The sequence below is a fragment of the Sorex araneus genome, chromosome 4 (genome assembly GCF_027595985.1).
Source record: "Sorex araneus isolate mSorAra2 chromosome 4, mSorAra2.pri, whole genome shotgun sequence".
NCBI lineage: Eukaryota > Metazoa > Chordata > Mammalia > Eulipotyphla > Soricidae > Sorex > Sorex araneus.
In genome coordinates, this window is record NC_073305.1 from 42,696,652 (window position 1) to 42,722,853 (window position 26,202).

General features: G+C 55.8%; 1 protein-coding gene across 1 annotated transcript in view; it reads left to right on the forward strand.

Moving 5' to 3' along the window:
* The window catches only part of LARS2 (leucyl-tRNA synthetase 2, mitochondrial), a 149,475-nt gene that overhangs the window by 121,057 nt on the left and 2,216 nt on the right, over window positions 1–26,202 (forward strand). The window contains exons 15-20 of the mRNA XM_004614528.2: window positions 1,978–2,078; window positions 3,506–3,688; window positions 5,236–5,405; window positions 9,212–9,289; window positions 9,803–9,914; window positions 20,354–20,481. Of these exons, the coding sequence (XP_004614585.2) occupies window positions 1,978–2,078; window positions 3,506–3,688; window positions 5,236–5,405; window positions 9,212–9,289; window positions 9,803–9,914; window positions 20,354–20,481 (772 nt within the window). The remainder of the gene's footprint in view (window positions 1–1,977; window positions 2,079–3,505; window positions 3,689–5,235; window positions 5,406–9,211; window positions 9,290–9,802; window positions 9,915–20,353; window positions 20,482–26,202) is intronic.

A 26,202-nucleotide genomic window follows, 5' to 3' on the forward strand; every position in this document is an offset into this window, starting at 1 on the left:
TGAGCCCTGGGTTTGACCCCGAACACCACCGGAGCCACCTCCACGCACCACAGGACGCGGCCCTAAAGCCAAAAAGGGGAAGGAGAGTACTGCCCACTCCCCTCCAGCAAACCCCACCCACCCGCAGAGGGGGGACTGGAAGGGGAAGAAGAAAGCCTCCTTGGAAGCAAACAGCACCAGTTCCTAGGCGTGACAGGGGTCCCCGCTAGCGCCCCCTGCAGGCAGAGGCCCTGCCTAACGCCCCTTCCCTGCCAAGGCCCGAGCCCGAGGCCTCTGCTGGCTGGGAGGAGCAGTTTCACTGGCCTGCACCGCCCCCTGCTGTCCGTAGTCACGATGACACGTGCCTCTCCGTTGCTCAGGCCCCAGTTTGCCTCCAAGCACTATTTGGAGGACCGAGGAACACGGGTGGTGAATCTGAGCCATGCACTTGAGTTCCAGGACTGGCGTGAGCGCTCGGGGGTTGCAGCTGAAGGAGTGGGTGGTCACTTTCTCTGGGTAACTGCTGCTGAAGCCCAAGTGGGCCCGCCGGAAGGAGGCCCCGGGGGTCAGCTCCGAAGGTGCTCCCTGCCGCCTTTCACAGGAGCAGGCCGGCCGCGGATGGAGCCAGCAGCCCTGAGAGGGAGCCCCCGGGTGTGCGTTCCGGCGCGGGGCCCCCAGTGGCCCCTGAAAGTGGCGCTGGAACCGGCAGGACTAACGGGAGGCTGTCAGCAGGCCCCAGCTGTGTCCGGCCCGGGTTCTGAGTGTCAGCGACAGAGGCAGGTTTAGGTCGTGGGGATCCATCACACTTTGCTTTTGAATGCTTGTGCTGTACTTCATTGAGCAGCTGCAGGGAGGCAGAGAGGCCGAGACAAAGGGAGTGGGGGGAAGAAGCGGAACAGAGTGACTGGACAGGAACAGAATGGCCAGGTCTAACAGCCTGCAGTTCTGTTTGGGTCCAGAAGGTGGCGGCCTTGGGCCGCTGGGAACCCGGAGCTCCCAGAGCAGGATGCTCGGTCCCCCCAGCCCCCAGCCCCTCCTGGAGGTAATCCTCCTGTCAGCTTTCTCCTGGGGATCCAGATCCACCCCTTCCTGCTACCAACCCCTCCACCCGGCTCTCCATGCACTCCTGTCTGTCCACGTATCTGTGCTGTGAACGCGTCCTGAAGAGCGGGGGGGGGGGCGAAATAAGGGCAGCCCCTCCCCACTCACTGCGCAGCGCGGTCTGCGCTGGGGGCACCCAGGACAGCTGGCAGCTGCGTGAAGGTCAGGGGGCACCCAGAGGAGCCCACTGGGGAGCACCCAGGGGCGCCCCAAGCAGGCGAGAGTGCAGGGAGTGTCAGGGGAGTCCAGGAAGGCGAGCAAGGCTCACACTCAGTGCAGGCACCCACAGCACCCGCCTGGGTCCCTTCTGAGTGGTCTCTGGGCGTCAGGTGGCAGGTTCCCCCCACACACACCCGGGCTGCTGGGTCCCTCATACTTGCCGGCGGGAACAAATGCAGGAAACATTGGTAACTTGTCTCACGTGAACTGCAGCCCAGAGGGACATCAGGCCCCCCCCCCCAGCCCCACACCCTGTGACTTTGCTGGGGGAAGCTTTGGGGAGGCGGAGGAAGGCCGCCCTATGAGCCCCGGGAGCTGTTGCTGAGGTGGGCTTCCAGCTGCAACGGCAGAGTGCTGGCTTTGCACGTGTTCACACACGCGGATTCCTTCCGAGCTAAGTGTGTGGCGTGCTGGGCCCTGCAGCGTCCAATGACAGCATAATCTGAACGGGGTCCTCGGCGCCCTCCTGTTTCCCCTGGGATGGTATCTGTCGTACGGGGTTTTCCCATCTTGGGAAACACCCTCTGGTCCGACCGTCTCTACCGCCCAGATTCACATATGAGCCCAGACCCAGCCCTCACACCTCTGGGAACGTGCGGGGCCGTTTTCTGGATGCTTCGGACCCCTGCCCCAGCCATTTCCTTCTTCCCCCCACCCCCCACCCCCTTGTCTTCTCAGAGAACCTTTCCATAAGCTGCTGGCGCAAGGCCTCATCAAGGGGCAGACGTTCCGCCTCCCGTCTGGACAGTATCTTCGGAGAGAGGAAGTAGATGTCACAGGTGAGAAAAAAAATAATAATAATCAGAGTTTGGAGGAACAAGGAGATCAGTCAAAGGGCTGAGCATGCAGGAGGCCCTGGTGTCACACGGTCCCTGATGACCTCCAAATGTGACCCTTCCCCGACCTCCCAATTTAGGGTTTTCACCTCTGGTAGCATAAAATCAACTCAGGCCTCCCCTCCTTCCTTGCCCAGCTTTGAGAGCCCACTCCAGGCTCAGGACAGAGCCCCCGGGCCCCAGCAGCATCCTCCCTACCTGGGCTGCCTCCATGTCCCCCTGCCTCCACCTACGTGGCCTAGATGTGCATTTCTGGGCCTCCGTTGGGAGGAAATTTCCACACCTGTTCCCCTGCCCCCAGCAGCTGCCCCTCCCAGCCCCCACCCCGATCTCCAGGGCACCTCCCCGCTCCCCGCCTCCTTGCACTCTGTCTTCTCTGCTCCTGCCCCCACTTTAGGTGTGTGAGGATGGGTGGCACATCCCCAGCACGCACGGGAAATGCACAGCATGTCAGACACAGGGCAGTGGCAGGAGGAGCTGTGGGAAGGCCCCGTGCTCACATCTCAGCCCAGAAACAACAGTCCGGGCGGTAGGAATGCCCACAACCCCCAGCACCGAGTCCTTGGGAGGATGGGAGTAGGAGAGAGGCCTGGCACCGACGGCTAGAAGGGCCACGTGGTCCATGGGAGGGAGACAGGGAGACCCATCCTGGTTCTGCTGCCTGGCAGGGACGAAGCAGGCAGAGCCCAGGGGGCTGGACCCAAGAGAGCTAGACCCAGGGGGGCCTGACTTAGGAGGGCCTGACACAGGGGTTGCCACCAGCAGCTGTTGGTGAATGCCATGCGCTGGAGAGGGGGCACTGCCAAATATGGGGGTGCGACGGCTCTGCCCCAGGCCTGAAATCTGTTCCCTTACCACAGAGCCTCTCGGGGCCACGCCTGCTGGGAGAGAGGGCCCCGCGCTTCTAACCTCTCACTGCTGCCCAGAAAGAGGCTTTTCCTAATCCAGACCCCAGTGTACCCCAGACCAGCCCTGTTGGGTCAGGGTTAGGGGGGAGAGGAGGGTGTTGTGTTTTTTGTTGGGGGAGGGGTTTGCAGTGCTGGGGGTGAGGCCAAGGCCTTTCAGGTGAGGCATGTGCGCTGCCGCCCGGCCACGTCTCTGCTGCTTCTAAATCATTCTTAATTAAATTGGGTCCTCGGGTCCCTTTAGTCTCGATGCTCTCACACACGTAATGAACTACGGCGTGGTGTGAACATACCCCCGCAAGCCCCGGAAACCATGCGCCTGCCTGCTTAGGGTCTCTGCTTTCCCGGGGTGGCACCGAGGGTGCCACATGGCCCAGGTGCGCCCGTGCTTTCTGCGTGACACCAGGGTCCCGGGGCTGTCTCAGAGCCGCTCTCCCCACGGCGCCCTGCGCTCTGGTGCACTAGGTCCCGTGCCCGTTCACGCGAGGACGAGAGAGACGCTGGAGGTGACGTGGGAGAAGATGAGCAAGTCCAAGCACAACGGGGTGGACCCCGAGGAGGTGGTGGAGCAGTACGGCGTCGACACCATCCGGCTCTACCTGCTCTTCGCCGCGCCCCCCGAGAAGGACATCCTGTGGGACGTGAAGAGTAAGTCCCTCCCTCCTGCTGCCCTGGACGGAACTGTGTGGTCGCCAGTCCTGCACGCAGCTCCACGACGCCGGGAGCCGTTTGCGTGGCGGCCTCCAGAGTGCTCAGATCCCTGTTGGGGGGGCAGGGAAGCCTGTGGCCCCGCCAGCACCGCCCCCTGACGCCTGCGGGACCTGTGAGGACCCCACTCTCGGCGATTTCCTCGGAGCTTCTCCGGGATGAACTGTGCCCTTTTCTAGGACAAGGTCACCACCCCCCTCGCCTGTCCAGAAAACCCCACGTGGACCTGGTCCTGTTGTGACCTGTGACCTCTATGGTCATCCACAGCAAACCCCAGAGCCCCCCACTCAGGTGTGTGTGGTGTGTGTGGGGGGGTGGGGTCTTGTCTCCCCCCCACCCCACTCCCCGCCTCTGACTTACTGAGATTTCACGCACTATGGGTCAAAGTTATGTTGGGCCTCTGGGTGTCCGGGAATTAACCGTCCCCAGGCCCCATGTCTGCATGGGGGCTGCCCTAAGTGTCGTCCTGAGAGAGGAGACCCAGTGTGGGGGTCACTGGGTGCTCCCACAGATCACACCTGGGGAGAAACGGTGTCGCCACAGCCTTCCCATGGGCCAGTCTTGGGCTGGCCGCCTCAGAGCCCCTGGAGACGCCCACAGCACAGGTCCTGCTGCCACCCCTGCCCACAAGATGAGTTGCAGAGGCCTGTTTCTTACCCGCATTCCAGAAGGTCCTGTCGTGTAGCCCAGTTCCCCCTGGGTGCGTGTCCTGGCTCCCACTCTCGGGCCCACTGGCCCCAGGACTCTGCCCTCGGCTCTGTCTAGGCAGGCTCTGAGACACAGCACTTCAGGCCAACAGGTGGGCACTTCCAGTGTGCCCACAGGTGCAGTCTGACGTGTTCTTGGCCAGGGTGCAGGGGTCCCCTGCACCTGCACTTCCACCTGCCGGCATTTCAGTCATCTGAGGTTTGGAAATACTCGCAACAATGCGTTGCAAGAGGGGGCGCATTCTCCGTTCCAGGGTGTCCTGACGGTTCTGTTTTACCATCAGTTTTTTGTTGCTCACCACTGATTCCTAAAGGGGATTCTGAAAAAATGTTTTCTCCCCCCTCCCCCACCTGTTCCTGTTGTTTCCGTGACGGGACTGCAGGGCTGCTCGTGGGCTCACGCGCTTTAGTTGTGTCCAGGCACATTGTCCTCCGGACCCTGAACACTTGGCCATGGGGCATTAGACCCGGGGACCCCCAAGAGCAGAGCCCCCAGGATGACCCTTGGTCGGGCCTGTGGGGCGGTGCTGGGGGCCGAACTCTCGGCCTTGTCGGTCTCGCCCTTTGGGGACAGGAGCCGACCGCTGAGCTGCCCCGGGCTCCTGAAGATCAGGTTCTGTCCCGGAGGTCCGGCGCACAAAGGGGAAGGCAGAGTGGATCCAGGGCCCGGGAGCCCCCCGGGGTCTCGGCACGGGGTCTCCGCACGGGCGCTGCAGGGAAGCAGACCCGCTCAAGGGCCAGGCGAGCCGCTCTCCTGGTGTGCCTCTTCCCCCCTCGCAGCCGACGCGCTCCCCGGGGTGCTGAGGTGGCAGCAGCGACTGTGGTCCCTGGTGACCCGGTTCATCGAGGCCCGGACTTCCGGGGAGGTGCCCCAGCCGCCGCTGCTGAGTAGCCGGGAGAAAGCCGAGGCCAAGAAGCTCTGGAAGTACAAGAACTCGGTCATCTCTCAGGTCAGTCGCTCTCCGGGAGCCCTGGCGCAGGGTGTCGCCGAGCACGCGTGTCTCTGTGGCCCCCGGGCTGGGGGTGCTTCCGGGGCCTGCTTCCACCCAGATACTGCCCACCCCGCCCCCCCCGCCTTGTTGGTGTTTTTTGTTTGTTTGTTTTTCTTTTGGGGTCACATCCGGCAGTGCTCAGGGGTTCCTCCTGGCTCTGCATTCAGGAATCACTCCTGGTGGTGCTCGGGGGACCATATGGGATGCTGGGACTCGAACCCGGGTCAGCCTCATGCAAGGCTAACGCCCTACCCGCTGTACTATCGCTCCAGCCCCCCTTTTTGTTTTGTTTTTGTTTTGTTGCCTGTGGCCTTGGCTACCAGGGCTTTCACACCATGGAGCAGCGGGACAAACGGCGCTTGGGAAAAGGCTCCCTCTCGCGCTGGCTTTCGTGGATGCGCCCCAGAGCCCGGAAAGCTCCCCACGCCCCCCTTCTTGGCACATCCGGGCACAGAACTCAGCTACACGCTACACAGCTTACAGCCACAGAAACAACCCCGTGGGGGTGGACGTGGGGGAAAATCCTCTTCTTTGGCCCCTTGTTTTATAGATGGGAGCAGAGATGACACACAGAGGGGCTCGGGGTCTGCCAGGGTTTGCACTCCATGATTTGGCTGCATGGTGCCCTGGGGAGTTCGTCTGGGTCCAGTTTTTCCAAGGGAATGTTTATGTTAATATGTTGTCTGTGTTAAGACTGTCAACTGAGTCATTTTAAAGATATTCTTCGGGGGCGGGTGGGGGGAGAGGAGAGATAGTACCGCGGGTAGGCTGCTTCCCTTGGCCGCAGCCAAGGTTCACTCCCAGCATCCCATATGGCCCGAGTAGCCCCTGAGTACCACCAGGTGTGCCCAAAAAGCAAAGCAAAAGAAATCTTCATGGAGTCCAGAGAGATGTCACAATGGGTAGGGCGCTTGCCTTGCACACGGCACACCAGGTTGAGTCTCCAGCACCCAGTATCTAGTACCCCATCACAAGGAGTGATCACTGAGCACAGAGTCAGGAGTAGTCGCTGAACATCACCAGGTGTGGCCGAAAACAAAAAATAAAAATAAATCTTCATGGATTACAAAGCCTTACAAATATTTTATCTGGAAGTCTCTATAGCATCTCCTTATAATCTGCCTTTTTGAGAACTTGGTGGGTGGGTGGGGTCAGGGGCATATTATATCTTGGGAAGAAGGCATTTAGGAATGTAAAGCCTTTCGGGGGTTGGAGGGGCACACCCAGCGTTGCTGAGGGGTTAACTCCTAGCTCTGTACTCAGGAACCACTCCTGATGATGTTCAGAGGACCACACGGACACCAGAGATTGAAAGCAAGCACCCTACTTGCTGTACTATCTCTCCAGTTCAAAGAAGCCGGTTTTTTTTTTTAAGTGGCCACTAGATTCCCCATCACTTCCTTGACTGGTTTGTTCAACAGGTTTGCTGATTCAGACTCCTTGAGCCAGCCCACCTCTATCTTAGCCTCGAGCACCCGCACTTAGCCTCTCTGGTTCATGGACCCAAAGCAGCCCCAGGTCCAGCCTGCCCTCCATCGGTGACACTCCTTCACTTTATTTCCATCCTCCGCAGCAGAGCAGATCAACAGCTCCCTGAATTAAACTGAGAGATCTGAGTGATGCCTGAATGATTGTTTTCATGCCGCATATTTTCTCTCTGGATTTGGCCAGTTCCTGGGTTCTGTCAGTTAATAGAATTGGGTTATTGCAACAAATTGAGAAACTCCTGACATCTTAAAGATGTGTGACTCTTCCATCTTTTTAGCTGGGTCAGCTTTGGAAACTGCACACACAGGAGGAAGCTGACAGGCCGTGCTGCAGCTCGTGGGTCAGCTCCACATTTCCAAGAGTGAGATGGCCCTTGCCACTCGCAGGAGAGCTGTGAGCCCAGTCTCAGAGCCACAGAGAAGGGACTTCCCGGACTTCTCTTTGCTTTTTTTTTTTTTTAAACAAAATATATAGCTTGAAGGTACTGGCAGAGAAACCCAGGTGTGTGTGATCCCATCAACGGCCAACATCCAGAGAGAGACTTAAAAGCAAGCTCTCAGAAGCGCTCGGCCACTTTGTGGCCGCACGATATCTTTAGCCTACTTCTCCCTCTAGGAGAAACTGGCAATCTTCTGAGAGTTTCCTGCCCCCATGGTACAGTCCTGCAAGCTTCCCATGGTGTATTCATATGCAAAATCCAGTAACAAGCTGGATCTCATTCCCCTGACCCTGAAGAGCCCCCAGTGCAACATCATTAAGAGGGCCAAGTCGAAATAGACTTCTAAGATCTCAGGGAAAGGACGAAATGAGATGTTACTGAGCCCGCCCGAGAAATCGGTGATTAACGGGATATTGTGATTGTGATTGATTGATTGAAACAAAGTATATAGATACCATTTATTTGGTCTGTAGTACAGAGTAGTGAGTCTTACAGAACCTGGAATATAAACAACATGAAACTTTACACAGAGGGGCTGGAGCAATAGCACAGCGGGTAGGGCGTTTGCCTTGCATGCAGCCGACCCAGGTTCGATTCCCAGCATCCCATATGGTCCCCTGAGCACCGCCAGGGGTAATTCCTGAGTGCAGAGCCAGGAGTGACCCCTGTGCATCGCCGGGTGTGACCCAAAAAGAAAAAAAAAAAATGGAAACTTTACACAGAAATTTCCTTCTTACACAGACATACCAGACAGTACAAGCTGAAAATCTGAGTAAGTTAGCATTATTTCACATTAATATACATAGCACTAGATAATATTTTTAAAACAAGTTTCCATGCATTAATATTCGATACTTCTTTTAATCTATTTCAATTGAGTATGAAAATGGTTAGATCTAGGCTCAAAATAATTCTTCTTCATAATATTTATAGCACTGTAGCACTGTCCTCCCATTGTTCAGCAATTTGTTCGAGCGGGCACCAGTAATAACGTCTCCATTGTGAGACTTGTTGTTACTGTTTTTGGCATATCAAATATGCTACAGGGAGCTCTCCAGGCTCTACCATGTGGGCAGGATACTCTTGGTAGCTTGCCAGGCTCTCCGAGAAGGACAGAGGAATTGAACCTGGGTCGGCCGCCATTCCCGCTGTGCTATTGCTCCAGCCATAACCATAATAATTCACAATATTTATAACCAGGTATCACCTTTACCAAATCACAATGTTTTAAAATCATTAAATGGTGCTGAAAGGTATTTGCATTAGAATGGCAGCACGATGCCCTGCTTTGATTCATCTTATCCAGGAACAAGTGATGCGAACTTGCTTGAAGGGCTTTAAAACCATTCCACATGCAAACAGAACCTCAATGTTTCTGATGGGGCTAGCAAAGCAAATGATTTTGAAGAGAGCAGAATTGTCTTCAAGTCACTGGTGTTATTTTTTTTTTCTGCCTTTGGAACAAAGGATCTAAATAAATAACCGGGCTCTGCCCATGGCCCGGCGCAGCAAGAGGGTGGCAGTGTCCTGTTGGCTTCTGTTTTGACCTTTTGTTCTGAGTGGGTCCTGCCTCCTCGCCTGGTATCTTCTTAATCACCTGTGGGAACCCCAGGTGTGACAGAGAACTGGCCTGGAGGAGAAGGAACAACACTGACCTTGATTTTTTTTTCCCTTAAACCTTTGTGTGATTGAAATACAGTTCAAGTGACTGGAGAAGTTCGTAAATCTCTTCGGTGACGTTCATTTCATTCCAGTGAATTTTGTTAGATAAAGGTGAGTCTGTGGAAAGTGGAAGGGCATTTTGACACAGATGACTGACGCCCGCTTTTGCCAGCAGGTGACCGCCCACTTCACAGAGGACTTCTCGCTCAACTCGGCCATTTCTCAGCTCATGGGACTCAGCTCGGCACTGATGGTGAGTGACCTGTTGTCTGGTCTTATTGCGGGCCGGTGACGGGGGGTGGGGGGGGGGAGGGGTTGTCCAGGCACACGGTGAGGTTGCCCGGGGCAGGAGGAACAGCACCGGCGTCCCCCACGCCCCCTTTAATGCAACTCTGTTGCCTCACGTCAGCATCGTGCCTCCCAAATCAGGGTCGCCTTGGACAGACTCGGGTCTGCCCCCGGCGCCCCATTTCCCAGGGGAGGACCCTGGGCGGGCAGTGACAGACGCCAGAGCCCTGGGCTCCTGCTCGGCTGCTTCGCCCTGGGCACGTGGACGGCGGGCGAGTGTGCTCACCTCAGGGCCGGGTGGTTGGGGTGCCCCTTCAGCACCTTTATGCCGGCTGATCGCACCCCTGCAGCAGGGAGGCAGTTCTTTGTCCTGAGCGGTGGACGGTGCCACCGGATTCCAGTTCCTGGGACGCTTCGGGGGGGGGCCCCCTGCCCCGGCATGCCGCAGCGCTGACCCTGCCGCTCTCTCCCCGCTCAGCAAGCCTCACAGAGACTCGTGCTCCACAGCCCCGAGTTTGAGGACGCCCTGTGCGCACTGCTGGTGATGGCCGCTCCCATGGCCCCCCACGTCACCTCGGAGCTCTGGGCAGGTAGGTGCAGGGTCACACGAAGAGCACCCGGCACTCAGGTGTCCGCAGCCCTGGTGGGGTCCAGCCCTGGCCTTTGACCCACAGCTCTTGTGCGTCTCCCGTGGGGTCACCCTGGCCGTAGGGAAAGACACCCCAACCTTTCATAACTCGGCCTCCCAGTACCCACACATCACCCCCCCCCACGTTATCTTTCCGGGGTGGAAATGTCTGTGAGGCCTCAGCCCCCCGGGAAGCTGGGGCGGGTCTCAGACATGCCCCATTCTGGCCGTGACTCAGTCCCCTCTGAAGCTCACACTGATGGGCAGGTGGGGATCACCTCAGGAGGCTCACGTGGGGCGGTGTGTGTGCCTCCACTCACTCATCCTCCGGGCGATCTCAGTTCTGGAGCTCTGAGGAGTGGCTGGACAGTCCTTGTGACCAGCTCCTGGCAGACGAGGCTCCAACGGCAGCGTCAGACAGGGGCGCACCATACTGGTTCTGTCTCGGCCACCCTCTCGAGCACGTTCCGCAGTCCTCATCAGAAATTCCAAAGGCTATTATGGGACACATCTGCTCCCTCTTCTTTCAAGAATTGATTAGGACCTTGCTTGCAGCAACCGTTTCCTCAGCATTTCCTTTTCTTCTTTTCCTTCTCCTCATCTCCTTTTGTTGTTGTTGTTTATTTTTTATTTATTTTGGGGCCACACCCGGCAGTGCTCAGGGCTTACTCTCCACTCTGCATTCAGGGAGCACTCTTGCCGGGGCTCTAGCCTATAGCTCAAAGAAAAAAATAGAATTCATTGACTGCTAATTCATTCATCCAGCTGATGCTCTTTCTACTCAGGAAATCTGGTGCAGATTTGGTGGCTGGAACAGTCCCTTCCACCCAGCCACGTCCTGGACCCTGGCAGGTGCCCCACCCCGTGGCTTTCCCGTGACCCAGATGTGAAACTGGGTGGGAAGTGAGGGGACTGCGTGGGAGGCCTCATGATGGCCTGGCTCTCCAAACCCCATCCTCACAGCTCTCCTAAAACCGGGGTGGACATTTTAGACTGGTGTGGTCAAGCAGGCACCCAAAATGCCACCCTGAGGAGCAGCAGACCTCACTGCCATTCTTTCCCAACACGTTGGCTGAATGCCACAAAATGAGCACTATGGCCACGTGCTACAGACAAAACCACTGGCTGGGCACTCACATGTACGGTCTTTAAAAGATAGAAGTGAGGTAGAAGTACAAGGAGGAGGTGGTGGCACTTGTTCTGTCCAGTGGGGAGGCTCTAAATGAGAAGCCTGTTGGCGGCGAGTCCTGTGAACCCTGTGACCCACACATAGCCCACTTGCGTGGCACCTCCTCCCCTGGTGTGCGCGCGTGCACACACGCACACGCACACACACAGTATCTGGCATGGGCTTTCTCTTTTTAAAAATGTTTGTGTTTGTTGCTGGTATCTATCAGTCTGTTTACTTGGTGACTCTTTTAAGTACAGAAACTCTGTTTTCCTTAAGACCTAAAGAGCTCTCTTCTACGAGGTCCACCTTTGGGTCTCAGACTTTTTAGTTGTTGTATCGGTGTGGCCCATGAAGAACCCCTTCTGTACAGATGTCCACTATAGGCCTCAGTCCTTCCCCAGCGTTGGGCTTTAAAGGATCTGAGCAGGTGTAGGTGAAGGTCCAGAAGACCTTTATGTTCGGGCGGGTGGCGAGCCTAGAATTCTCACCACATAAAGTACAATTGTGCCTGAGGAAGAATCAGAAACAGAGGGCTGGAGCGATAGCATAGTGGGTAGGGTGTTTGCCTTGCACGTGGCCAGCCCGGGTTCAATTCCCTGCATCCCATATGGTCCCCTGAGCACCGCCAGGAGTAATTCCTGAGTGCATGAACCAGGAGTAACCCTGTGCATCACCGGGTATGACCCAAAAGCAAAAAAAAAAGAATCAGAAACATACTCAGTCCTCAAGTTGGCATCGGGTGTTGAGGATCAGAACCCGGTTTGTTGCCTCAGTGAATCATGTTCATTGATTGCATGTGTTGAACCATCCTTGCTTCCCTTTGATGAATCCCACTTGATCTGCGTGAATGATTGTTGTGATACGTTGTTGGATTTGGTTAGTTAAGATTTTGTTAAGGATTTTTGCATCAGTTCTCATCAGGGAGATGGGTCTAAGAAATTTTCTTTTCTGGAAGTGTCTCTGTCTGCTTTAGGTATTAGATGATTTGTTGTCTAGAATCAGCAAAGTGATGCTTGACTGCTGGGTGAGTCCAGATGGCTGTAGAAGTAGCTCGTCGGAAGTCACTGCATTTGATTTGGCAGTCCCACGGCATGAGTGCTCACCCCTGGTGGAGCTCCGTGATGTGGTGTCACAAAGGAGTCCCAGTGTAAGGCCAGAGGAGGCATGAACCGGAGGGTCCTGGGAATGACAGGCAGGAGACAGGTGGCAAGTGTCGACTTCCATTGACGCTATACCAACACCCACATCTGTCAGAAAGGTGTTTGGGGGCTGGAGCAATAGCACAGCGGGTAGGGCGTTTGCTTTGCACGCGGCCTACCCGGGTTCGATTCCCTGCATCCCATATGGTCCCCTGAGCACCGCCAGGGGTGATTCCTGAGTGCATGAGCCAGGAGTAATCCCTGTGCATGGCTGGGTGTGACCCAAAAAGAAAAAAAAAAAAGAAAGGTGTTTGTTGGTTTTTTTTTTATGTCCTTCCATTATAAAAGATAGTACTCCAAAAAAGAAAAAAAAAGTTGTAAAAGATAATTGGCTTATGCTAATTTTTTTGGAAAGCGACACATGCTTTGTTCTGTAAGAAAACTGATCTCATTTGTGGGGTGGTTTGGTTTGGTTTTAGGGCCACACCTGGCTCTGTGCCCAGAGATCATTCCTGGCGGTACTTGAGGGACTGTATGCAGTACCAGGGGTCAAACCCAGGTCAGCCACAGGCAGGAAAGGTGCTCTACCCACTGTCCTACCTGTCTCTCCACGTCCTCTCCTGCCCCCCTTCGTCACCCTGCCTCCTGCATCCCCAGCCCTCCTCGGAAGGACTCGTGTCAGTGGAGTTCCCAGAAACTCTCTCCCGACAGGCCCCTCCGGCGTTGTGTGTCAGGGAGAGGGTTCAGAGTGGTCTGGCTGCTGTCCCCGGCAGGTCTGCCCTTCAGTGTGTCACAAGCGCTGGATGAGTTCTGAAACAATGTGATATTATTGGGGGGGGAGGGGGCTCATAGTTTAACTCCGGAGCCTTATTACTCCTTCATTTCTGGGAGGGCACTCTGAGCTGATGGCATCAGAGTCTGTTCATTTCCTCCCGCACAAAGGTCTCCCCTCAAGCTTTACAAGTCCATCGAAACTGGGGGTAGAGGGAAGTACGGGCTAAGTGACTTGCCTCGTGTGCAGCTGTCACCACTTACAGTCCCCTGAGCCAGGGGTCACTCCTGAGAACAGCTGGATATGGCCCAACCCCCATTGTCCCCTCTCCAAAATAACTATCACTGTATCACTGTCGTCCCGTTGCTCATCGATTTGCTTGAGTGGGAGCCAGTAATGTCTCCATTCATCCCTATCACGTTCAGGGTCAGGGGAATGAGGCCCATTATTGTTACTGTTTTTGGCATATCGAATACACCATGGGTGGCTTGTCATCTGCTGTGCGAGATTCTGCATCGCTCTCTCCCGGAAGCTTTGTTTTCTAGTCTCTGGATCTCGGCCATTGATGAGGTTACATGGCACTGGGGGCGGTTTGTGGGTGTAGCTGTCAAGCTACTGGAAAACGGGGGACCTGGGTGGAGGAGGCCTAGTCCTGATCCGAGCAGGCTTGGAGATCTCAGCCTCAGTTACAGTTATATAACAAAAATTATTTTAGAGAAGCAGTGGAGGGACTTTTGTTTCCTGACTCTTTATTTTTCTCTTTGGGTCACACCCAGTGATGCACGAGGGTTACTTCTGGCTCTGTGCTCAGGAATCACTCCTGGCAGTGCTCAGGGAGGGGACCATATGGGATGCTGGGAATCAAACCTGGGTTGGCTGTGTGCAAGGCAAACGCCCTACCACTGTGCTATCGCTCCAGCCCCTGTCTCCTGACTCTTAGTGTGTATTTGGGTGACATAAATACCCTCTGACTGGCAGTCACTCACCAAGCACGACACCCTAGTGAGTGACTGTCCATTCTCAGATGTTGGGGACCGGATCCCTTCCTGCCTCCCCACAGTGTGGAGGGGCCTTTGCCACAGGAACACTGTCCTGTGAGAGATGCCATTTCTCTCCCACACTGACGGTCACTTTTACCCCAAGCCCTTGCACAGTTTTCACAGCGTTTTTGGTTTTTCTTTCATCATTATTATTTTAGGAAACTTAGCTTTACTGGTTTCATTTCCTGATTTTTAAAAGACAACCTCAAATGGCTTTAGAAGGAACACCTGGGGTGAAGTGACCAGAGCAGCGAGCGCCCGGGAAGGCGGATTCTCTGTGGACAGTCCCTCACAGAGTTGAGACTGGTCTTCTGAGGGAGGTTTGGAGCCCTGTTTTGTGCTGGCTAAAACAAAGCCTTTCCCAGAACTCCCAAATACTTGGAGCCCAGTAACCCTCTACCCTTCAGCTAAAAAATAAGTGTGAGATCATCTGTAAAAACCAGGACCCAAGTCCTTCCTTGGCAGACTAACAGGACGAGGAAATCTTTTTTTCACCTTCTTCAAGCTTTTGGGTCTGAAAGACCCCAGCTCTGAACTGACGAAGTTATCACTTACTGAAAATAGATGATTGTCCCACCCAGTTAAGGGTGTTTGCTGCTTGCTGGGGACGATTCTGCAAGTTTGGAGTCAGGTACAAGGTTTCCTTTACAGCCATCAGAGCAGAAAACCACCCAGCTGGCGGCAGCTGAGGTTCTCGGGTTGAAGATACCACTTCAGCGTCAGAGATGACCCAGGGGTTTTCTCAAGGGAGCTCTGCTGAACCGAGAAAGCCCATCTCAGAAGGCTGCTGCTCGAAATAACATTCTTGAAATAACAAGATTACAGAGCTGGAAAACACACCCGTGGTTGCCAGGGGGTAGTGGCTGGGCACAGGGTGTGGTGACACCCGGGGACATGGGGAGCCTTGTAGTGGTCTCTTAAGTGGATCTTGACTGTGCTCGTGGCTACATGAAACAACCGGGGTGCCCGCACATAAACCAGCCTTCACAAGACCGACCACAGAAGCTCTGTGGAGTGTCCCCAGGTCAGCGTCCTGGCCGTAATGTGCTAGAATCATTCCGTGGAGGAAGGAATACACGTGGCTTCCTATACACTTCCCTGCAGCTTCACGGGGCTCTGTATTTTCTTTTTTTTTTTTTTTTGGCCTTTTGGGTCATATCCGGTGATACTCAGGGTTTACTCCTGGTTCTGTGGTCAGGAATTACTCCTGGCGTTGCCGGGTTGTGGGGGCAGGGGGACCAGGGATCAAACCCGGGTCGGCCTCGTGCAAGGCAAACGCGCTACCCACTGTACGATTGCTTCAGCCCCAGATCTGTATCAATAGGAGGGCAAGAAAGAGAGAGAGAGAGAGAGAGAGAGAGAGAGAGAGAGAGAGAGAGCATTGCAGATCATGGGAGGGGGAGGGTATCTCTACTGGACATGCTGTCTACACTTGCACAGCCCAGGTGACCGTCTGCCCCTGAATGTCAGCCCTACCTGTGCCCACCCCCTGCAGCGCAGCCCCCATGTCTACGCTTCCAGGAACACGACGTAACCCAGGGCCTATCCCAGGCATCCATGAAGGAGCATCCAGAGGTACTGCTCCTAAAGAGAGAGAGACAGAGAGAGAGAGAGAGAGAGAGAGAAACCTGCTTCTGTACACCATGCCCAGCCTCTGATCAGACCCAGACCCTGGCCAGAATAACTGCAGCCGAAAGTCCTGCCCTCCAGGAGCCGAGCCAAGCCACGCCTTAAGTTCGGGCTTTGAAAAGTGTGTCTGTGCACATATGGTAAAGCTTCCCATCGTTATAAACGGTGGGTGCTGAGTCCCACCTCATTGCCCTTTGCTGTTCTCAACACGTCCGCCACTTCCTGTCTCCATTTAAATCGACGGACTCTGGGGGCCGGAGCGATAGTACAACGGGGAGGATGTTTGCCTCACACTCGATCCACCCAGGTTCAATCCCCGGCATCCCATGTGCTCCTCCGAACACCTCCAGGAGTAATTCCTGAGTGCAGAGCTAGGAGTAACCCCTGAGCATTGCCGGGTATGACCCAAAAAAGGCCAAAAAAAAAAAAGAGAGAGAGACTTGGATCACCAGGGGTAGCGAAGAACCTTGAAAGTGGACATTCTGTAACAACAGTGTCTCCCTGGGTCTGTCTGAGAGTATTTCTATATCCAGAAATTCTTTCACTTACACACCTGCCCGTTCCCTTCCTCCCCACCCCCAACCCCGTCTCTATGCAGGCCCAGGCCCAGAGGGCCTTCTAGTCCTTTCCCTGAAGCGCGCCCCATCCACCCAGGGCCACGCGGGACCTTCTCTTCTCTGTCTGTCTCATGTGCTGCCTCTTGCCGAAAGTACACGTTATTGTAGATGTGGTGACAAGCACTCATTTCCTGTTTCTCTGGACATTTTTATACTTCTAAATTTATAATTCTGTCTTTTTTTTTTTTTTGCCTCCAATTTCATACCTGGGTGATAGCCAATCTACCAGAAATACTTTCACTGTGAGGCTCTAAGCCAGGCGACCGTCACCTCTGTCAGGCATAACTTGTCCCTCCACCACCACAAATCTATTTTTCTTCATAAAATGAAGGTTGCTATAAAGTATTGTAACAGGGGCCATAGTACATAGTACAGAGGAGAGGTGCTTGTCTTGTATGTGGTTGACCCAGGCTCAATCTCCAGCACCATATAGGGTCCCCTAGGCCCCACCAGACCCCGGAGCACACAGCCAGGGAGTATACCCTGAGCACTGCCAGGTGTGGTCCAAAATTTAAATATATATATATATATATGTATATGTATATGTACATATGTATATGGACTGGAGCAATACATTTGCCTTGCACACTGCCAACCTGGGTTCGATTCTTCCTTCCCTCTGGAAGAGCCTGGCAAGCTACCGAGAGTATCCCGCCTGTACGGCAGAGCCTGGCAAGCTACCTGTGGCATATGCAGTATGCCAAAAACAGTAACAACAAGTCTCACAATGGAGAGTTACTTGTGCCTGCTCGACCAAATTGATGAACAATGGGACGACAGTGCTACAGTGCTACATATGTATATATACATATATATATATACACATACATACATACATACACAGTGGTGTTCTACTCTACATATATGTGTGTTCATTAATTTCAACAAAATTGCAAACAAATCATGTGTCTGTTGGGGAGCAGTTAAGCGAGAATAAGGTACATACTAAAGTTCTGATGCTGTTTTCTGCATGAGTGAGCTGGTGTTTCAGTGTTACTACTTCAAGATATCCGAGAAGCTATTTTGGGTAAAGGCTGAAGTGAATTGTTGCGGGAAGCACTTGATTAAGAGCCCAAGGGAGAGAAATAATAAATAGAAAAGATTCGCTGAGGAATAATACACACTCAAGAATCAGAGAAAGTAGCCGCAATCGACTGATTTCCAGGTTAGCTAGACACAGGGCATGGGGAAATTAAGGACCGGAGGGATAATCATGGTATTTCGGGAAGGAAGGAGCACGGAGTCGGGGGAGGAGGGCGGTGGTCCATACTTAGTCACATTTAGGGGGTTCCGGGGCAGTTGTGAACTGTCATGGTGCAGGTGGCTGTGATTTTTATCATGCAGAAATGTTATAAGTGAGTTTTGGAGCCAGAAGTCACCCGTCTGGCCCATCGTCCTGGAGTCTGTCGGCTTCACCCCGTCCCAGGGATCATGAGTTTGGGTCGACTCAGCTCCTGTGAGCATCACACCTGCTCTGGCCACAAGTGGTGTCGTCTCCCGGGAATGTCCAGAGCTGGACGAGGCACGGTGGGGTCCGTCTCCACAGAGTGGCCGAGGCCTCAGCTGTATGCGGGTGGGGGCAGGGGATGGGGTGGGGGCAGGCCTGGAGGTGGTGGCCAGGAAAGCCCTTCAGCTCAGGACCCCAGGGCACCCCCGTGCTCTCACCTCAGAGTGGGGAGGAAAGAAAGCCGTGGCCACTAGTTCTCAGGAAGGCCGTGGGTGGGCTGGAGGTGACGACCAGCCTGTGGGCCAGGGCCTGGCTCCTCCCTGTCTGTGTCCAGCTTTGCCTCGTGCTTCCCTGAGCCCAGCCCCAGCCCCAGGCAGTGTCACGTGAAGAAACAGTCGTAAGTGCCTGGCCAGCAGTAGTGTTTTTACTGCCCTAAGGAGCACGGGGAGACGCAGACCCTCCAGGAACAGGTCGTGGAAGGGAGTTTTTGTTTCTCCCTGCACAGGATGTCCGGCGCCCATCCCTGTAGCGATGCCGGCGGCCTTCCAGCCCCTGTACAGCAGCATCCTCACCCCTCAGGAAGCCCGGGCTGCCTCTGTGTGTGTGTGTGTGTGTGTGTGTGTGTGTGTGTGTGTGTGTGTGTGTGTGTGTGTGTGTGTGTGTGTGTGTGTAAAGCAGCATCCTCATCCCTCAGGAAGCCCAGGCTGCCTCTCTGTGTGTGTACATGTGTGTATACATGTGTGTGTGTGTGTATGTGTAAAGCAGCATCCTCATCCCTCAGGAAGCCCAGGCTGTGTGTGTGTGTGTGTGTGTGTGTGTGTGTGTGTGTGTGTGTGTGTGTGTGTGTGTGTAATTTGTAACAGCTTCCGCCCAGAACACTTATGCCCAAGTCCTTTTCATCTCGCAGGCACACAGTCTGGGTGCTCCATGGTGGGCCGGGCTGGGTCACGGACAAGCTAAGAGCTAGACACAGTCACCACCTCCCATGGCCTTCGCCATGTGTGTAGAAGGAGCCGCTATAGGACTGTTGTGAGGAACAAGCAGGAAGTGACTTCCGGCCCCTGTCAGAGGCACGACTGTTAGTCACAGGGGAAGTTCGAGGGCAAGCACAGGAATCCCGGGCCCCAGGGAACAGTCAGAGCATGAGTTGGTGGGACAAATACACCGTCTACACCAGTTCATTCTCAGACCCTCAGGGGGGCCTCACCTCCCTCCTCAGTTGGTCTGGCAGCCTGGAGTTTAAACCAGAGTGCTCTGCCAGGAAGCTGACTAAGGCCCGATTTTTGGAAGAATCCCAGCAAGGCAGCCACACCTCTTCCCTCCAGGCAAAGTGAGGGGCGGGGAGGGGAGGAGAGGCAGGCAGGAAGCAGGCAGACCCCTGGAGTGGGGATGGGAGCAGCCGATTTCCGAATGTCCACTTTGCAGCCTTCGCACAGGGCATCAGTAGGGCCTGTTCTGTCTCTTGGCCCCCCCGCAGTGGGACTTTTCACTGCTCTCTTCACAGTCCGCAAGACTTCATTGATTTCTCCTCTGCCCTTTTCTCTCTGCCTTTCCCTCCGGCTGCAAGCTCCCTGGGCCTGGGAACACAGTCTGTAGGGTGTGGGTTCGGATCCTGGGCCCCCGCTCTGGGAACCTCAACCTGAAACAGGACTTGAGTTTCATTCCTCACCTTTTCCCACCCCCCGGCCACGGCGGCTCTCTGCTCTTTGCACGGGGGTGAGCAGCCTCTGGAAGAGGACGCTTCGCCCGACTGAATGCGAGGAGCCCCTCGGTGCCCCCCGACCCGCCCCCACACACACAGGAGGGTGGTTTTAGTGGTCCCTTCCCCTTCCCACCCAGAGGGGGGTGGATGCAGCTCATTGCTCAGGCCCCATTGTCCCCCGTGGGCGTCCCTAGCGCAGTCACAGACAGCAAGTGAAGTGGCCCTTCTCTCCCCGGACATGCACTAGCTTAGGGCGGCCAGGGGGACCCCGCACCCAGCTCTCAGTCGGTAACGACAGGAGTGGCTGGCGTTGCTCTGACGGACAGGCTCGAGCCCACTGCTTCCCCCCTGAGAGTCCCTGGCAGGGGCCGCGAGTGGTGTAATAGACTCACCCCACCCCCACCTCCCAGTTGACAACAGCCACACGGGGGAAGCAGCACCAAAACCCGGGACACCCGGGAGTCCAGGCCAGCGCCCGCCAGGTCTCGCCTCCAGTGAGGCCACTAGAGGGACCGAGTGGAGGGAGTTTGATGAGTGCAGAGGTAACTGCGCTGCAGGTGCCCGGTGGTCAGGCATGAGAAAACTGCTAATGCAGAAGTGATGAGTTAAGGGCCTGGTGGGGGAAATGCTCACAGTGTGCCCGGGGGGTGTGGAGAGCAAGCACCGCAGGCGGGGCACGTGCCTCGTTCATCTTGACGGCTCTGAGCACTGGTTGGGGAGCTGAGGGCGGGCACGAGCTCAGAGCTTCGCACTCTAACCCAGGCCAGAGTAAAGGTAGGGGTGTCTCCCCAGTGGACTGCGAAGCCCAGGAGTGGCCTTCCCGGCCCACGGTCAGCAGGCTGCCTGCGGGGTGAGCCCCGGTGTGACCCCGTCTCCTGCCGCAGGCCTGGCGCTGGTACGGACGAAGCTGTGCTCGCACTACGCCTGGGACGCGGGCGTGCTGGCCCAGGCGTGGCCCGCCGTGGACACGCAGTTCCTGCAGCAGCCGGACGTGGTACAGATGGCCGTGCTGGTGAGTGCCCCGCAGCAGCCCCGGCACCGCCTCCTCCTTCCCACCCCAGCCCACTCACCCAGCCCTGCCAGCTGCACACTGCCAGCTCCTGTCCCAGCCTCAGCCCCACCTGGCTGACCTTCTCTCCTTGGCCAGCGCCTCCAGTGTTTTGGTTGTTTTGTCTTGTTAATTCGATCACCGTGAGATACACTGTTAACAACGTTGTTCATGGTTGGTTTCGGTCATACAATGTTTTAACACCCATCCCTCCCCTAGTGTGCATTTCCCAGCACCAAAGACCCCAGTTTCCCTCCAACCCCCACCCCTCTGTGGTAGGTACTCTCTCTCTCTCTCTCTCTCTCTCTCTCTCTCTCTCTCTCTCTCTCTCTCTCTCTATCTGGCATTATGATTTGCAATACAGATACTGAAAGCTTACCGTGTGTATCCCTTTACCTACTTTCAACACTCAGTTCTTGTCCAGAGCTATCATTTCCAATTATCACTGTCTTAGTGGTCTCCTTCCTCTATCCTAACTGCCCCCTGCCCCCTCACACGTCTCTTGTGGCAAGCTTCCAACCATTGACCTGTCCTCCTGGCACCTGTTTTTCCTGGCCTTAGTCTCCATTGTCTCATACTACATTTTTCTCCATCCCACAAGTGAGTGCAATCTTTCTGTGTCTGTCCCTCTTGCTCTGACTCATTTCACTCAGCATCATACTCCATCCATTTATAAGCAAATTTCACGACTTCATTTTTTCCTGACAGCTGCATAGTATTCCGTTGTATTGATGTACCATAGTTTCTTTATCTAGTCATCTATTCTAGCACCTCCAGTTGTTGTTGTTTGCTTTGTTGGGGGGTCACACCCAGCAATGCTCAGGGATTACTCCTGGCTCATGCACTCAGGAATTACTCCTGGCAGTGCTCGGGGGATCATATGGGATGCCGGGGATCAAACCCGTGCAATCTGAGTGCAAGGCAAACGCCCTACCCGCTGTGCTATTGCTCCAGCCCCGCGCCTCTAGTTTTGAGGTCACTACATACCAAACGCTGGTGATCACCAGACTCTCCAGCCCGGGGGATGCAGGGCAAGTCGTGTTTCAGAAAGGCCCCGTCAGGGTTCTCAAGGTGGAGAGTTAGGTCTAAAAGGAGTTTATTGTTTGAACTTTCTATTAAGCCAATCATTTCTTTTTTTTTTTTTTAATTTTCTTTTGGGGCCACACCTGCCAGTGCTCAGGGGTTACTCCTGCCTCCGCCGCAGCACTCAGGAACCACCCTTGGTGGTGCTTGGGGGACCGTATGAGATGCCAGGGATCAAACCCAGGTCGGCCGCATGCAAAGCAAGCGTACTCCCTGCTGTACTATCGCTCCCACCCCCGAGTGAGCAAATCATTCTCCTTGTTGCTCCTTCATGTAACTTGTGTTGTTGATGTGCTCTCTCTAAAGACACCTTCTAAGGACTGACTCCTAGGCGTGCTAATGAGGCTGAAGAGGGAGAAGGAAGGTGTGGCCCTTTGGCATGCCCTGCATCCCACAGGGGACCCAGGAATCTATACCCGAAATTTCATTCCCCTCTGACCCAGCAAGGGAGGGTCTCCCGCCCCTCAGCCAGCCGCCCTGTCGCCTCGCCTGCAGTGCCTTTTTCACCTGTCAGCCATTGTCCAGGCACCTGCTCTGTCTGCCTGGAGGCTGAGAGGCTCCAGGATCCGAACCCTAACCCTGCAGACAGTGTCCCCACCCGCAGGGAGTGTGCGGCCTGGTGGGAAAGATGAGAGGAGTGTAAAGAGGAGAGGGATGCCAGTGAGATCTCACAGAAGAGAGCAGTGAAGCCTGGTGTGCCTCCAGGGGCTGAGACATCGTGGGCCCCTCCCGATGCCCCCCAGGCTCGCGCGCACGCGCGCACACACACACACACACACACACACACACACACACACACACACACCATGTAAATCCTACAGTATGAACACTTGGAAATCAGTCATCACACACACACACACACACACACACACACACACACACACCATGTAAATCCTACAGTGTGAACACTTGGAAATCAGTCATCACCCGGCAGCCCAGGTGTCCGACGGCTTCACACCTGCCTCCCCGCCCCTCCCCTCACGTTGCCTGGAGGGCGGAGATGAGGCTGCCTTGCTGGGCTTCTTCTGAAAACCCTGAAGACCAGACCCAGCCTCGTGGCACCGAGAGGCGGTTCCTTTCACTCGGTGAAGTGTATGCCCAAATACTCTGTGCATGTCTGTGAACTCGCCCTCCGCACAACCCAAGAACATCCACTTGAGCCTCTGCCATCCTAGCCAGTGGACGGTCTTCCCATCTAGAGAACTCTCAGTGCCCGAAAGAAATTTCGTCCTGGAGTTTTGGGGGGTGGGGAAAAAAAAGAAAAAAAAAAAAAAAAAAGAAATTTCGTCCTGAGGGCCGGAGCGATAGCACAGCGGGTAGGGCGTTTGACTTGCACGCAGCCGACTTGGGTTCGATCTCCGGCATCCCATATGGTCCCCCAAGCACCGCCAGGAGTAATTCCTGAGTGCAGAGTTGGGAGGAACCCCTGAACAAAGCAAGAAAAAAAAAAAGAGAAGAGAAGTTTCATCCTGAGAGCTGGTCAGATACTCCTAGTTGCAGAGACAAAACCCCAACATTTAAAGACATGTGTAGAACTGCCAGCGAACACCCTCCCCCCCCGCCCCACCCCCCGCTCGAGGCCCACACAGGCTGGGCACTGTGCCACGTGGCACGACTTCAGTGGAGCCCGAGTCCTGCTCCGTGCCATCCCGCCTGGTGCCGCAGCCAGAAACAGACGCTGCAGCAAAGTACAGGGTAATTCGGACCAGCCATGGCTCTGTTCCCTGTGCCCAGAGCACGTGCCACACAGGGATTCGGGGCCCAGCGGTGCCTTTATCTTTGTGGAACTTGGAGTCCAAGGGCGGCCCTCTGGGGAGCAGGGGGCATATGTAGCTTTTTTTCCCCACTTTTTGGGTCACACCCGGCGCTACTCGGGGGTTACTCCCGCAGTGTTTGGGGGACCGTCTGGGATGAACACCCTGCCCGCTGTACTGCGATCCTGCTTAGGGCTCTGACCATCCCAGGTGTCGGCCTGGGTTCTACAAAAGCCTCGGTTTCCTGGTTGTGAAGTGGAGGCAGCCCCCCTGCACACCTGAGGATTCCGGGAGGGCGCGGCCTGCTCTCAGGGCACCGGAACGGCCCATCCGGCCCAGTGAGCCCCGGCTTGGGCCTGTGTCCCCCTCGGGCCATCGCCATCCTCACTCCTGCGCCCCAGCACAGCTGTGGGGGTGGCCGGGGGGACCCCCGCTCTCAGGATGGGCCAGAGGACGAAAAGACCACTGCTGGCCTCTTGCTTCTGCTCTTGGCGCGTGAAAGGCCCCTTGGGGAGGTGGACGTGGCCTCGGCTTTGAAGAGAAGCAGATTTTCTTCCCAGCGGAGGAGGAGCCCTGGCAAGAGAAATCAAATCCCCTCAGCTGGCCTGGAGGGGCTTGAGCCGAGGCGCCCCCCCAGCCACCTTCCTGCAGGAGAAGAAACTGTCTCTGCCTCCAGGAGGAAAGGCGGGGACAGAGGATCCCTAAGGTCTCTCCCCATTGCTGGGGTCCAGCCTCAGGCATTGGGCAAGTGGCTTCAGCTTGTGTGCCGCAAGCTTCCCACCTGTGAAATGGGGGTGGGCTGGTGCTCATCTGCCTCGAGGGGTGTGGGTGCCACGGGCATCACAGGGCCCCGTGCCTGGCACAGTGGGAGAGCTCAGCTGGCAGAAACATGCCTGTGGTTAGCTCGGCAGCGACCAGGGCAGGACAGGGCAGGGCAGCGGCGATCTTTGGGGCCCCTGAAGCCCAAGCCCAGCCTGGCGCCCCCTCCCACACACACCCCACCTTGGACTGTTTCCGTGGGGGCTCACACCCTGGCATAGGGCACAGGATTTGAGAGTCATCCTGAAGGAAATACTTACCCTGGAACCTAAGGCCGCTCAAGGGGGTCCCCAGGAACCCGAAGCTCAGATGGCGCCAGGGCAGCGGGAGGGGAGGACCCGTGGCACATGCTCAGGTCAGTCCTTGTGTCCATGCCCCCCAGCCCCAGGCCCCAGGTGTGCACACGGACGACCCGCCTTCTCAGAACTCCGCACCCATGGCTTGGTGGTCCGAAGCTCCAGAGCAGCCATGGGTCGAGGAGGGTCGTAGTGGTGCTGAGGCCACGAGCCACGGGAGCTGCCCCCCAGCATGCCCCTCCGTGCTGCCGGGAAACCCCCTAACGACCACGGGAGGAGGAGGAGGGAGCCTCTCACTTGACATCCTCATCTCGTTTCCTTAGCAGCCCAGGGGATTCTGTCCCGCGAGGCAAGGGGTCCCGCAGCATGTGCATCCAGGCCTGGGTCAGCCCTGGTCTGTGCCTTGCAGGAGCGCCGTCCTCCCCGCCCCACCCCCAGCACCCCCAGCCCAGCTGGTGGCCAGAAGAGCCGCCACCTGGAGCCACGCTTCCCTTGGGGCTGGGGGGCTGGCCCTGTGACTCATTAACAAGCACATGTTCTCGGAGACTCATGGTGGGGGCTCCGACACGTCCCAGGCCTCAGCTCCGTGTGACAGGGTAGAAGGTCTCTTCCGGGGTCTCGGTCAAGACAAGCTCGTGGCGGTGGAAGACGCTGTTTGCATGACTCGCAAATGCCAGCGCAAAGGAAACCGCGTCCTGTAGACAGCGTGTCTTTGTGGCCCGGAGCCAGAATGCAGACCTCTATGTCAGGGAGCCTCCAGCTTTTAAAAACAACCCGATTTCAAGGGCTGGAGAGGTAGTCCAGCGGGCAGGGCACTTGCCTTGCATGCAGCTGGCTCAGGCTAGACCCCAGCACCCCATATGGCCTCGTGAGCCCTGCCAGGAGTGATCCCTAAGCACAGAGTCAGGAGTAAGCCCTGACCACTACCGGGTGAGGCCCAAAAATAACAACAACAAAATTGATTTTTTTTTTAATTTTAATGATTTTTTTAAAAAAAGGATTTTAGCACATTTCAGATCATTCCACATTATGTGTCTCCTTCCCCCTGACCAGGCTACTGTAACCATATAAATGCCACTAAGTCCCACTGAATTGGGGGGGTGAAGTGGGCTACTGAGAGACCCTTAATAATATGCTTTGCTTGAACACAGCGGTTAGGTCATTTGCCTTGCACACCAACGACCCGGGTTTGATTCCTCCATCCCTCTCGGAGAGCCCAGCAAGCAACCGAGAGTATCCCGCCCGCATGGCAGAGCCTGGCAAGCTCCCCGTGGCGTATTGGATGTGCCAAAAACAGTAACAACAAGTCTCACAATGGAGACATTACTGGTGCCCGCTCAAGCAAATTGATGAACAACGGGACCGTAGTGCGACAGTGCTACAGTGCAGTTTTGTATAACACAGCTCCCAAGAAAATTTTCCAAGTGACAAAAGCCAGATGTCAGCAGACAAGGTCCAAGTGTTCTGGACACAGTGGGACGGAGAATCTGAAGTGCAGCTGTTCGGGACTTTCTGGCCCACGGACACAGCCTCCAGTGGTAGTTCGTGTCAATCCAAGCTTGTCCTTATCAAACTGTGTTAATTGAGCCCCCTGTTGCTGTCTGGAGCCAATGGACCTCTTTCAGGCACTATCGTGGGGACCAGAGTTGTAGTACAGTGGGTAGGGGACTTGCCTCGCACATGGCTGTCCTGGGCTAAATCCCTGACACCCATATGGTCCTGCAAGCCCATCA